The sequence below is a fragment of the Mesoplodon densirostris genome, chromosome 1 (assembly GCF_025265405.1).
Source record: "Mesoplodon densirostris isolate mMesDen1 chromosome 1, mMesDen1 primary haplotype, whole genome shotgun sequence".
Lineage (NCBI taxonomy): Eukaryota > Metazoa > Chordata > Mammalia > Artiodactyla > Ziphiidae > Mesoplodon > Mesoplodon densirostris.
The window spans coordinates 25,037,268-25,052,069 of NC_082661.1; the positions used below are offsets into that span (position 1 = coordinate 25,037,268).

A 14,802-nucleotide genomic window follows, 5' to 3' on the forward strand; every position below is an offset into this window, starting at 1 on the left:
GTGGTTGAAGGCCTCCGTCCTTATCTCATTCTCAGAGTTTCCTTACTGATGAAGGTCAGTTATTAACATTAGCAGAAAAACTTGCAGTGAGTGCCACCACATCCCAGGGAAGGAGGAGCCTTCATACCACTGCCATTAACAGGGCAGAGGACAGTTATCTTTACTTTATACATGAAGATAAGACACTACAAGGTAATAGAAACAGAGGGGCCATCACAGCCTTCTGAGCTCTGAGTTCTAAGATGTAAGCTCCAAAGAAAAACTAAGCCCAAGGTGGAGAGATAGGGTGTGGAAGATAAAAGCATGCTGTATGAACTGAATCCATATGGAAGAAGCAAAAGCATGGATTAGGTGGAAAAATGGGATCAGCAAAAACACTAGGAAATGCCAACCTCCAGGTGGAAAGGCTAGCATATACAATAACCAAAGTTTAAGGATGACATAAAATTAGCATAGGCCAGCAGACAGTTCTCCAGAGACAGGGTGAGGAATGAATGCTGTGACTATAACTTACGGTCAACGTACCACTAGGAAGCCCAGGTTCGTGCTATTCAGGTGACTTTCTGAGAACAGTAATTTCTAACACCCGAATATTTCATGCTAGATAATTATTGAAACCAAAACAAAACTCCTAAAGAAATTCCAAAAAAATACATTATAAAATTTAATCTCTTGAGCATCAGAAACTTGGGTCTGTCATTTGTGAGAGCTATTCTTTCAGATGACTAGGAGTTTTTAGATGTTCTGAAGTAACTATTGAATGGTAACCTCATGGGACCCACCTTCTCCTCCTCTATTCAATAGCTCATTAATGGCCAAGACAAAGGAATTGGGAATCCCTTATTAGGCCGACAGGTGAAATTGAAATTGATAAGACTGCCAGTACTCAGGGAGACAGGGGTAAAGTTACAATTGACCTTTAAATAGTGACAAGACAGGACTATAGAAACAAAAGAAAATAGAATTCACATAGCAAATATTTATTGACATCTACCATGTGCCTGGTTGGCAGTGGCCACTGTTCTGGGGATATAGCAATGTACAAGAAAGGGAAGGTCCTAGCTTCAGTGGAACTTACATTCTAGTTTGAGGAGACAAACAATATGTAGATAAATGGATACAAAAAAATATGTTAAAAGTAAGTGCCATGAAGACAGTTCAAATAGAGGGATATGATAGAGAATGAGTGAAGCTACTTTGTATTGAAAATTTAAGAAAGTTCTCCCTGAGGAGGTGACATTTAAACTGAGATCTGAATGATAGTAAGGAATTCGCTATGCAAAGATCAAGGTGAGAGCCATTCTGGAGGGCAGATCTGGTGTGAAATGAAGTTGCTGTATGGGAAGAACAGAAAGATGGTTGGTGGTTGTAGATTAGTGGGAAAGGGATTAATAGGAGGAAATGGAGTCAAGAAAATAAGGCTGAGCCAGATTACAAAGGACCTTGTTCCCAGCTGAAATGGGAGAAAGATGATTTGATTTAACCTTTACAAGATGGTTTCTTTGTGGTGAATGGATTTGTCAGGCCCCAAAGTTGATGCAAGGAGATGAATTGGTGGGGGATGCATGGCAATTATAAGAGACCAAGTAAGAGAAGGGGCTTGGATAATGGTTTTAATAGTGGACATAGAAAGGGATGAAAGGTTGAGGATATTTTTACACGTAAAGTTAATAGGATTTTTAGACTATTTTTACAGATGAAGTCAATAGGATTTTGCTTGAACAAAAGAGAGAAGTCACAGACAACGTGGTTTTGGGGGGTTAAGCAACTGGGAAAGGGAAATGTAAAGAACAGGAGAAGCAATGCTTTTTGTTTGTTTCTGTTTGGTCCACATCAAGGTTGAGATGCTTTTTGGATTTCCATGTTGTAACACTGTCAAGAGGACCTTTGGATGGATGGAGCTGGATTTCTGGAGAAAGATCAAAGCCAGGAATGTAGATTTGGCAGTCACTTATAGGAGAGAACCAACTTAAAGCAGAATGTTTCATTAAAATGAAAAAACAAAGAGCCTCACAGCCAGAGAAAGGAAAAAGAGTAACTAATGAGAAGCTCAAGCTGGGGAAAAAAACAAAAACAAAAACTGAGGTGATTGTCAATCACAAGGTAAATATTTTCCAGCAATGTCCCTATTGTGATAATCAAAGGCGTGTGTGCACAGACAGGTAGCGTGAATAATAAAAGAAATTATCCTTCCACCAGGTCCTCAATACTATGTTCAGTTTCAATCATTGTAGAAAACTGACAATCAATGTGATTAAAAGTAAGAAACAAGTTGTTCTAGAAACAGGTTATATGATTTGAAGATAGCTTAGGGGAAAGAAGAATAAGAGCTGAATAATTTACCATCACCTTTTAACTTTTTTAGTAAGAAAGCTTCCAAATAGTTCAACACACAAAAATAATTCTATTGTTGCCTACTGAAAAGGGGTAACATCTGTGAATGAAATCAGAGAGAATGTGGATAGATGCATGAAAACATCAATTAAACAATACAGATAGAATAAGGTAAAAAAAGATTTCTATTCTCATCATTGTTCTAAAAAGGAAAGTCAAATATTTGAACAATGTAAGTTCCCAAGTATTTTGTCATGTCCTTTGGTATATCCCAGCCCCTCTACTAGTGCTGGATAAATAGTATAGGCTCAATGAATATGTGAGAAATAAATGAACAAATGCATGCAATCTGTCTTGAATTGTGTATCTGATCATTTCCCAGAACTTAGAAAGCCTAGACAGAGCCATCTCTTGAGGTCCTTTATAGGTGTAGGACTCTAAAAATCGCATGCATTTCTGGAGCTGACTTACTCTGCATAGGTCTGGGCAGCAGAACAAGGACTGATGGAGAGAGATTACAAGTAGATTCATTATTGCTCAGCACAAAACAATCTTCCTAACAGCTAAAGCCAATATACAGGGTGGAAGGAAACTCATTCAAATTGGTCAGCTCTGTGCCATCCTGGTGAAGTGGGGTGTCACAGAGGTATCTGCTGTAGTATGTGTGAAACTAGACTACTTGCCCTCCAAGACCCTTCCTTACTCCCTGAATTGATGACTTTATAATATTGAGGTAACAGCCACTAAAAGGAATAGAATATTCCAAGAACAATCAGAGTCCTCTCTGGAACACTCTAGCACAGAAATAGTTATAATGGCCATTGAGGATCAATGTTCCTCCCTTTGATGAGGTTCATTGCTCTATTTTTTATTATCCCAACCGCATGAGGTGATGGCATTGTAGCCACACAGAAGTCCTTCAGAGTAGCACATGCACTTTCGCCTCTCAGAGGCACATATTGGCTGGAACTATTGTTTTCATGTGAATGTTTCTATGAACAAAACGCCAGTGTTCACCACCATTTACAGAAGAGCAAAGGAACAAAAACGGCCAGGTGATGTTGGTTTTAGTTTCCAAGAACCTCCCTTTGAAAAGAGACACTGACAGCTTGTCAGGGCTAAGCAAACAGTAGGACCCCAGTTTACCCTCCCATGAGTAGCTCTGTCTATTGTGTTTTCATTACAGCACTGCATTCCACGGGGCGCCATTGTTCATTTCACTCTAATGCTTCTAAGGTACAAAGGTAATACTGGTAATACTGGATGAGGGCTTACCTGAAATAGCACTTAGGTTCTAATCTCAATGCATCTAAATGTACAGGGTCACAAATGGATGGGTTCATTTGTAGGCTGTTTTGTCTTCACGCATATCTAGCTACCTATTATTTCAATGTATAGGAAACAGCATGCCTTGTTAGCCTAGCTAACGTTTTCCCAGCTTTTCAATTATGATTCTCATTTTCTCTGAAAGGCGATGTAGCTATTATTTAAATTCGAGAGCCACTATACCCTTGTGGGAGAGTGGGTAGGCCAGTATCTTTTTCCTATGCAAATATATATACATAATTTGGCAGTATATGCTGACAAAATAACGTCAGTGAGTCTGAGACCTACTACAGAAAAGAACAATGAACTGATCACTTAACCTTTCTTCCACTTCAAATGAGCTCTGTGTTTACCCTGAAGGTTGTAACTTAATTAGAAGCTACTGGTGATGAAGAAACTGCATTTGAGTTTCACAAGCTTGCAATTCATAAGCCAGCCAGAGACAAAATCAGTCAAGAAGTTTATAAGGAAACATTGATGATAATGATAAGGTCAGGCCCTTACAGTGCACTTAACTTAGCCTCGAAAGATAAGTACAAAATGCACAGGGAGATCAGCTCGGTGCTTTGTGACCACCTAGAGGGGTGGGATAGGGAGGGTGGGAGGGAGATGCAAGAGGGAGGGGATATGGGGATATATGTATACGTATAGCTGATTCACTTTGTTATACAGCAGCAACTAACACAACAATGTAAAGCAATTATACTCCAATAAAGATGTTTAAAAAATAATAAAATTTAAAAAAAAGAATTCCTGAATGAGTTAAGTGCCACTGTTGTTTGCTAGCACACACACTCAGTAGCTGGCACTTAACCGTTGCAGGGACTATTTCGGAGAAGGGCATTCATAGACAGGCAAGTAAGCAGAAGTCATGGGTGGTATCTAAGTTCAGGGAAGCATTTGTAGCATTTATGATAAATGACAGCATCAACATCCTTTAAATGGAGAAAATTCTATTTCCAAAGCTTAGTGTGAAAAATCATCTCTAAGCCTTTGTAAATTGAAGTAGGTAAACAAATGGAGGGTAGTATTATTGTTACTATTATAAGAGGAAATTCAATGGGATGTAGCTAGTTTTCTGAGCTCAATAAATATTTTTTACCAACAAAAGAGATATTTCATGGAATAAGGGGAAACTCAAACTTTGTATTAATGCCTTTGAGAGGCAGGATTTGATTCTACTTACATACCCCTGAGTGAATATTGATTTTCCCAACTTGGATGGTTTCCCTCCAGAAATTCCTAGACAAGTACTCCTTCTAGAAGTGATCGGGCCTCTGGAGAGAAACCACTGCAGAACAGACTGAATGGTCAGATGTCAGTATGCTAAGATTCGCCAAAGCCAAAACTTTCTCTATTCCTCTGCTCTATGCCAAATGTACTCTCCTCTCCTGTCACCAAAAAGAAATAACAACAATAGCAAACTCCTGTTTTCCTTAGGACAAGGCAACTTTTGTGTAAAAGTCTCTAAAATTCAACCATGAAGTGAGCGCTAAGTCCCTACCACATGAAGGAGAGAGATCAGGAGGGTGACAATCAAGGGTAAGATGGGATTGCCACCCTCTTCTCCCAGGACTTAAGGGGAAGAGATCTGCCAGCTGTATGTCTGCAGGGCATTTATCAATTATGTCATTGAGATTTAGACAGAGGTGCTTAGAACACAATGATAATGACTAAGGAATGTTACTTTTCTTGGTTAAAAAACAACAAACTTGTCTTAAGAGTCTAGCTGCCCTCCCTGAGAGTGTAAGTCCTACTCAGCGCTCAATAGAGAGAACTCTTCTCACCACAGAGAGAGGGGTCTCGGTAGTAGAAGGAATTACCTACAGATTCAACCTGAACCCCTTAAACTGGCGTTTAAGTTCTTCTGAGGCCTACCCACCATTACTTACTCACATGCTTGATTCCAACCACATACAGTCTTCTGAGTACTCCCTACATCTCCTGAATTCCAGGCTTGGTCAGAGTTTTCCCTTCCCTGGGATTTCCTCCCATCACTTCTCCTATTCCTGGAATCCTTTTATCAAGGATCAGCCCTCACATCACCTGCTGCACAAAGACCCCCTCACACACCGGCGGGGGGCTCTATCCGGCCCCAGGATTCCAGCAATGCACACAGTCAGCATCCTTTCGTAGACATTGCTTAGATTTCCGGTAATATGTGGACTGTCTAAGCTCCTTATCTTGACTACGATCTCCCAGAGGACAGAGACCATGTGATAAGCCTCTGTGTACTCAATAAAGTATCTGGAAAATTGGCAAGTAAAAGAGAAGAGCATCCATGATAGAAACCCAGCTTGGTGCTGCAAGGTACTAGCTGTGTAGCTCTGAGCAAAGTATTTAGCATGTCTGCATTTTAATGCTATGACAAAAAGAGTACCCACAGGAAAATGCATAGGGTGGTTTCAAGAAGTAACTTAGGTAATTCATGGAAAGGGCCTAGAACAGTGCCTGGAATTTAATAATCCCTGAGTAAATGCTAACTATCATTACTATCAAGTAATTCCACTCTTCTGATACTACCCCAAAATTATAAAACCAGTAGTAAAAGGATGATAAACAATTACGTTAGGAACTTTTTCAAGCTCATGCTTAAGTTGGCAGAGTATTGTTTTTCTGTGTGTGTGTGTTTTGTTTTTGTATTTTTTTCTACAAATGGCTTTAACTTAATAATTGGCCAAACTAAGAGAAACTTTAACTCCTTGCCAAGGTGGCTGAAGCTTGAATTTGGTACCTGGGGATCCTAAGCTGATTTCTTCTTTTCCTGATTAAAAACTGATGCTTCTAAGTAAAACTCTTACTCTAAAAGAGTTAGTCTCCCAAAATCAAGGGCCTGGAGTTATGCCAGCATCCGTCTTCCAGCCCATGGTGAATCCCAACAACTGTATTCTACATAGCATTCCCTCTACCACCAAACATTCACTCTTTCAAATATTCATTCTGCTGAATTTGAAGCCTGAAATTCTTTCCCTTCAGGATATAAACATACATGATACTTATCCATCCTCTGCCAAAAACAAAAACATCATCATAATTGTTATAATCATCATCATAATAATATATTCTCACTCAACTCTTTATCTTCCTTGGAGGGTCTTACATATATACACTCAACTGCATTCCATAATCTACTTTCTTGGGAAGAATTATCTACATTGTCTCTACTTTACTTCATTCTTTATCATTCATTCATCCATTCATTCATATATTATACTCTACCTTTCAACCCCACCTCTCTTGTGAATCTACCCTAACAAAGATCACCAATGACCTCTTATGTTGCTTAATTCTAGATTGTTTTTCACTCCATAAAATCTATTCTGATTATAGAATTTGGTGCTATTGATCACCCCTTCCTTCAGCATCCATGAAAACATTTCTCCTGTGTTTTTATCTTTTTTGGCTATTTCTGCTTAGCCTCTCCTATAATTTCTTCCTCTGCTCTGCATGTTGGTATTCAACAGTATTCCACAGGAGTCCCTGTTTTCTCCTTTTTGTACCCACTTTCATGAGGCATGCAGTCTACTGACATGGCTTTAACTACCACCTAATGGCTAGTGACTCCAAATCTAAAGTGTCAACCCAGACCTCTCTCCTGACCTTCAGATGAATGTATCTGACGACTAACCTTCATGTCTGCTTAAATATTCCTAGATATCTCAACGTCAACTGGTCTAGAACTGAACTTAGTATTTGCTACATGCACCTAACCCTCTTCTTACAGCAATGTCCAGCTCCTATATTTTGGATTCTTAATCTTGGCTGCTTGAACTTGAAGGTCCTTCCTGCTCATTTCTGGCTCATCTGAGCACCCATTCCTACCACCCCACTGTATTTGTTATACTTCCCCATCTAAATCATCTGGTCTGCTACAGTTATCAAAGAGTTGGATGATGTAATGTACATCAAATGGATGGATGGATAAAGAAATGGATGAAGAAATGGGTAAAATGGGTAGAAAATCATGCAGAATAACTTGTCCCAACCTTTTCCACTACAAAGTTGCTCATTAATAGGGTAGGGAGCTGTCCTTACCACAAATGCCTGACTGGCAGAGGTGTGTGTTTCATGGCCACGAGGGCGCCACCCCAGTCTAGGAACCAGACATTGTACTCTTCGTCAAAGATCTGGAACAACAACAACAATAACAATCATAGCAACGCCTTACATTTGCATAGTGCTTGACAGTTTACAAAGTTTTTCACATATATTGTTTCATCTAGATTCCGCCCCTTCCAACAACCCTATCAGGAAGTTTGGCAAGTAATGTCATCCCCATTTAATAGATGAGGAAATGGGCTTGTAGAGAACAAATAATTGTCCCTCGGCTACTCAAATGGCATTTGCAGGGCTCTTTCCCCTAGTACTGTGAGCCAGTGTGCCACAAGAAGTTCAGGCAACAAGACATATGCTCAACTCGATAACTCAATGGAAAATATGACTTCAAAAACTTCCCCTCTTTTCATCTGAGTAACTTACTACTCAGCTTTCTCTTTCTCATCTTTTCAAATGAGACATTTGCTAATTTATAAATGGTCTGTGTCTTTCTCATCTTTTCAAATGAGACGTTTGCTAATTAATAAATGGTGTCTTATAAACATTTATAATGTTTATAAATTATCTATGAATTTAAAGGACAATTCCTTTTAGACCTGTAGACATTATGATCTACGTGATGACTGAGTTCTCAGACTTAGCCACCACCTCCTAAGTTCCCATGCAAGTTGGATGAAGACCTAAGTTTAGTGCTAGGGGATCCTCACTCTAAATGCTCACTGGGACACCATGCTTCCTTGGACCCAGAGTTACTGATTCTTTGATTTATTTGTCCATTACCTATTCATCCATCCACTCACTCATTCAGTGATCCATCCATCCATCTACACAGGCATTTACTAGGCACCTACCATGATGCAAGTCTCAGAGCCTTAGTTTAGACCTAACCCCACATATAGCAACACTTCTACAATTTATGACTTTTAAGTCTCCAACCTAAGACAGGAAAAATATTTCTCCACCAGAGAACCAGTTGTCTCCTCTAGATTATCTAGAGGAAAGTGGAATTGGAGACTTCCTCTAGCTCTTAACCACTACTGGTGGCTCTTACAGCCTGGATGGAGAGGTTGGGGTGGTGGGTTAAGTGAGAAGTACTAGAAGGGGTAAGAAAGTATAAGTAGACTTAAAAGGGAGAGAATAGGAGTGGTGTCTCCTATAAACATGCCCTAGGGAACACCACAGAGGAAAGTAAATGGACTCTCAGGCCTAAACCTTTCAATTGGTTTTATTTCTCATATTTACCTTTAAATGCCCACACTAATGGTGAGCCCTAATGCACAAAAGACTTAAGGGATATTCATTTATATGTCAGATATAAACATAGACTCTGAGCCTGTAATGCTAGCTTTTCTCTCCAGAGCTCAAAGCCACATAACAGAAACACTGGACTGAAGTCTGAGGGTAAGGACTACAAGAAGATTCTTGGCACTGAGGAGGAGAGAGAAGTTATTTTCTTCCCACTTTCCTCTCTGTTGTATCATTTTGGCCACAGCTAACTCTTGCCCTGTCCAGCAATGTAGTGGAAGCTGGAATTCTTAGCTGTTTGGGAAAAGCAAAAAGAAAACCGAAGTTTTGACAACATAAGGAAAGAATGTAACAGTGGCCACCTGGCCAGATGAGCTATTTCTTGTGTTGGAGGGACAACAGTTTGTCTGTTGGGAGTTTCTAGACCGGAAGCGTTTACATTCCAGTTGCTACCCCATTCGGCACTTGTAAGAGAGTATCTTGTATTTTTAAGGTATGTTCATATTTTATGTGTCTGTTCCTCATCCACTTGATTCCCTTGTGGGCAGGAATCTTAACTTATTCTTTGTTGTAGGCCTTACAGTAGTTAATATAGGACTTGTGTCTAGTAGGTCCTGGGTAATTTTTTTTTTAACCAGTGGTGTAGTGACAGTGGTGGCAATGGGGGTGGCAATGATAATGTTGGTGATGGTGATGATAATCTTCCCTAAGGGACCCAAACAGAAGCTTGTGCACGTAGATTGCAGATGGTGGCTTCACCTTCATCGCTAAGACATTTAGTGCTCTTCCTCTGTCTTCCTCAGATAGAAACCTTCTCACCTTTAAGACTTAGTAAAATGTCACCTCTTCTTGTGAAGCCTTTCCCAGTTTCCCCAAGTAGAATCACTTCCTCCCTCTTCTCTACAAGCAAATAATGCCACTAAAATAACAATCACTCTAAACTACAGTTAGTTATTTATGAACCTGTTTCCTCTGCTTAATTCTGAGCTCCATGAGGAAAGGGATTCCAAAGTATTCAACTGCCTCAGGTTTATACTTGACACCCAGTTGACATTGTATAAATCTGTGTTGCCCAATATAGTAGCCACATGAGACAATTTAAATTTAAATTGATTAAAATAAATAAAATAAAACATTCAGTTCCTCTGTCACACTAGCCACATTGCAAGTGTTCAAGAGCCACATGGGATGGTATAGATGCAGAACATTTCCATCATTGTTCAAAGTTCTACTGGATAGCGCTGCAAGAAAAAGTTTGTAAAATTGAATTAATTTTTCATGTGGTCATGTAACTATTAAGCTGTCTCATACTTAATAAAAGATGGGCCTTCATAATACTGAAGCCATCACAGACTTCCATGGCTTTGCTGATCTTAGCATTCTACCGCCTTCCTCTTGTAGATAAAGAAACAGACCCAGAAAGGTAAAGAGACCTACTTGCTAAGACCCCATGGCACATTAATGATAGAAACTGTTTTACTGGCTGCATCTACTGACACCGGCATGGTAATTCGCATCTGGTGACTGTTCCATACATGTTGCTGAATGAAAGAATGAACAAGTTGGGAAAATCCCAGTTTTTCTTATTCCCTGCCCAGCTCTTCCCATTTTACCCCATTGCCCATCTAATCTGCCAGCTACATTGACCAAATAGAAGAGCTGCTTCAGTTTTTTTGCACCCAAAAAGTCACAACAAGCCTGAGAATCTATAAGAAAGATGTTGGCAGAACTTGCCCTAAATGGCTCCTCCCTGCCCTCGAATCTCCCAGTTACCTGTCTCCATGTGTTGCCCCCATCGGAAGAGATGAACACGCTGATATCAGTATATGAGAGCTCTGTACCAATGTTGCCTGAAACAGAAGCAGATCATTTGAAACTGTCAGGCAGTTTACAGATTACATGTGCTTGGGGTTGGGTGAGGGGGTAGCAGAGAGTAAAGATTTTCCAAGTTATTTTTAGAATAGATTCATACAGTCTGTCTTTGATGCTATATCAAAAACTCAGCAGGAAGATAACCTAACATGGGAAAAAAATGAATAAATAAATAATATGACAGGGATGCATCTTTAAATGGTAACACTCAAAGACCAAATATTGATAAGCTTGGACCTCTTGAACTACTCATTCATACCATTAATCTCTTGAAAATTAATCTTGATGGTGGCAAAGAGAAGAGTAAACTATCATGCTGCCTCTAGGAACACCTTCCTCCTCATGTATAACTTTAGCCTATGAAAAACTGGTGTGTGTATGAGTGTGTGTGTGTGTGTGTGTGTGTGTGTGTGTTTCCAAGTTAAACTTGCCAATATGTTTCTTGAGTGCCAGGCAGTTGAGTAATCCATTAGTATAGGCAGTTGAGTAATCCATTAGTATAGACTATGTAACCAAAATTATACAGTGCCCAAAAGCATAGGACAATCTTCAGCAGACCATGGCCATCCAGCATGGCAGGAGAAGTCACCCGGTTTATGCCCAGCCTGACTACACTTACTGCCTTTATCCCTTCACACCGTTGTTTCCTCTCCTCTTCTTTTTCTTCCCCTTGTATTAATACTTCATCACCTTGTGGTTATGTTTATTAAAAAAAAGAAAGTGGTTAAGATTTCCTAGTCTATCTATATTGCCCAAGTTTGCCCACACGGCCCCTGAGCCCAGAACAGTGCCCCAAACTTAGAAGTGAGTTGCTCAATAAATGTGCAACAAATGAATGAGTAAAAAAATGAATGAATCATGTTCTGATGTCAATGTGCATTTGGGGAGGTCTTGAGAAGCAGGAAAAGTACCCTAAACACGTAAGAATTTACCACTGAGGCTGATATTTTTTCTTTAAAAATAGCATGAAGGGAATGTTAGCTCCCTTCACATCAGTAGCCTAAATAAGAGCACAATAAAAATGCAATAATGAAAATGTTAATTGAGCTGCTGACATTTAAGGCTTCAAAATGAGAATTTAAAGGCAGGCTACAGCTTGTCAAGCTCCCATCAGCATCAGGGAGCACACAGCTAGCCAACTTGTTTTGACACTCAGGCTTCCAAAAATACCCCTGGGGCTCAGGGCTCAGGCAGTCAGTATCAGTGGGGTGGGGACAGGCATGGTGAGTGGCTCTAAGGAGATGTGTCTGGCATTTGGAATTCAACTCTTCAGATCCAGGTTTTAGAAGACACAGATGAAGGAAGAAAAGAAGGACGGGGCAGAAAATGTCCACTTGAGTCTTTTAATGATGGCTGCCTGCGACATTGTGCTAAGAAGGATCCTGAAGTCATATCTGGTTTCAACAGAATAGAGTACGGTGATCTATTAGTAACGTCTAGCAAGGGTGGTAGAGAGAGGGGGAGGCAGGTATAAAGTCCCCCTAGAGCTGGAATCTGCCAGCCCTGTCATGGCTTCTTAGGCTCTGTCTCATCACCTCTTACCCTGTTCAGGAGCTGGTTCTGCCTACGTCTTAAGCCTCTCTTTCAAAGCTTGACCCAGATTGATTTTGGAGGTGTGGTGGTGGTGAGAATCCAAGGCTCCCAGAGAAGACTGTTTTGCAAGTATCTTGGGTCAATTGAAAGGATCCCTGCAACAAATGCTACTGATCACAGGGACGAGAAAGTTAGTTCCCAGAGGAAAGGACAGAGAAGAGGAGTCCAGGATGATTTGATCTTTGAACATGTTCAGTCCCTAAGCGGACCTGTGGGAAGGAAATCTCTGATAGGGAGAGTCAGGGTTATGGCATCAGAGAAGAAAGATCTGAATAATGTGCCTCACTGGCTAAAGCAGAATGGGAGGGGGGCTTCCCAAGGTGGCCTCTAGCCAGATTGGAGGAAGAGGTACCTGGTCCCTGCTGCAGTGATGTGATAGGAGGGAGAGCTGGGGAGAGGGATGGAAAATGGGGGGCTCCTCTCAGCAACAGCTTAGCTTGGAAATCACAGAGGTGCCACTGCCCTTTTGGGCATGTGTAAACAACACACTTTTAAGCCCTATGTCCTCCCAGGGCTAGCCTTCTCTGTTCCTTAGTTAGACACGTGTAAAGGAAAGAAAGAAAGAGAGAGAGAGACTGAGAGAGAGACCAAGAGAGAGAGAGAGAGAGAGAGAGAGAGAAACTTTTAACATCCTCTGGGGTTAGAGATGCTTCTCTCACCACCACTGATGCCCACTCAGGGTGATTAAGTGCAGGGGGAAGCAGACAGTGCACAAGCCACTGCAGGAAAGGAAAGCACCTCCATGGAGGGGACAACACAAGGGTACCAACATTCAGAATGTATAGGAAGCATGGCAGGGAGCCTGGGGTAGCTGTGGAGCGGGCATGTGAAGAGGCTCAGGGCTAGGTCTGGCTGAATGGCTACTGGATACACTAGACTTGGAGCCAGAGGGAGTGTAAGTGAGGGCACAACACCTGTCCCCCTGCCCTCCATCCTTCATCTGTAAATCGAGGACAAGAGTAATCGTCTTCTCTACATCATAGGGCCATTGTGCAATCAAAGCAAGGAAAGTGCTTTGCACACCTTAAGGCCCTGGGAGGATGTGAGGCCTCGACTACTAGCTTGAAACCACAGTGGTAAGGACAGTAAGAGCCCTAGTGCTTCTGATGGCTAAAAGCAACTGCCAGACTCTCCAGACTGGAATTCCATCTGCCTTGTGACATGGCCTCAACAGGAGTTTGAGATGAATCCCCAGGTGTCCTGTCACCCCCACAGCTTCCGGGAGCCCTCATCTCAGTGAGAGGTGGAAGGACGCAGTGAGGAGTGGAGAGGAGAGAGGCCAGGGTCACTGACACATGAAGGCAGGTGAAATGCATGCATGTGGAAAAGGATCCTGGAGACACAGGCTCCATTCAGGCCAATGAAGCCATCCTAGGATAACTCCGTAATTATTCTCCCAATAGCAAGTAGCCTTCCAGGGAGAGCTGGCAAGCAGTGTAAGGAGAAGCTGGGAATGAGAAGGCATGTGCTGGTGACCTAGCACTGGCTTTTCATCAGGATCTCGTCAGCTGTGTTATGTCCCTCTCAATGCAAAGCACCATACAAAGTTACAAGAGTGACAAAGGGAGAGAAAAGGAATTAGTAAATTCTCATGTATATGGACAAAAAAGTTTCAAAATCCAATCCTTAATGTCTATGTGTCTGTTAGTTTACAAAGACTTAGCACTAGAGTCATTTAGAGGCACGTGACGGTCTCAGGTGATAACAACCACAACTAACCTACCTGACTATGCTCTGAGCCCTCAGTGGGATCTTCCATCTCTAATTCTTACAACACACTCACAAGGCAGGAAAAAGAAAAAAAAAATGTCATTTGCAGATGAGGAAAATGAAGCTCTGAGGTTAAAGAACTAAGCCAAATTCATAAGGCTCGTAAGTGTCAGAGGTCAGCTTGGAAAGCAGGACTACAGGGTTCCTGAGTGCATTCATTCATTTCGTGGATGCAGAGTGAATGCATATTATTTATGGATTCTCTTGAAGGAGACATGCAAACCATATTCTCCTGGTGTAAGAAGAGCAGTTTTAAATTTCTGTAACATTAACAATGATTATAGGTGACATGTATTGAGTATTCGATATGTCCTAGGCACTGTTCTGAACACCTGAAATCCATTGCTTCATTTAATACTCCAATTCCATTATGTTGGTATTATTATTCCCACTTTGCCAATGAAAACACCAACGTTCAGAGTGGTTAAGGCACATAGAACAATGCCTGACTACATAGTTAGCATTTATATTTTATTATTGATTACTATTTTCCAGTGTTCCTTCCACTCCAGTCCAGGGTCTCCTATAGGCCTTGAGGAGAGGCAGAGAGCACAGCAGTCCCAGAGCTGGGAGGTCCAATCAGCATGGATGATGGTGTGTGGGGTT

General features: G+C 41.2%; 1 protein-coding gene across 1 annotated transcript in view; it reads right to left on the bottom strand.

Annotated features, from left to right (window-relative positions):
* Positions 1 to 14,802, bottom strand: part of SORCS3 (sortilin related VPS10 domain containing receptor 3) — a 626,549-nt gene that overhangs the window by 74,622 nt on the left and 537,125 nt on the right. Inside the window, exons 12-13 of the mRNA XM_060103648.1 lie at positions 10,735 to 10,811; positions 7,696 to 7,787 (exon numbers count right to left, since the gene is read on the bottom strand). Of these exons, the coding sequence (XP_059959631.1) occupies positions 7,696 to 7,787; positions 10,735 to 10,811 (169 nt within the window). The remainder of the gene's footprint in view (positions 1 to 7,695; positions 7,788 to 10,734; positions 10,812 to 14,802) is intronic.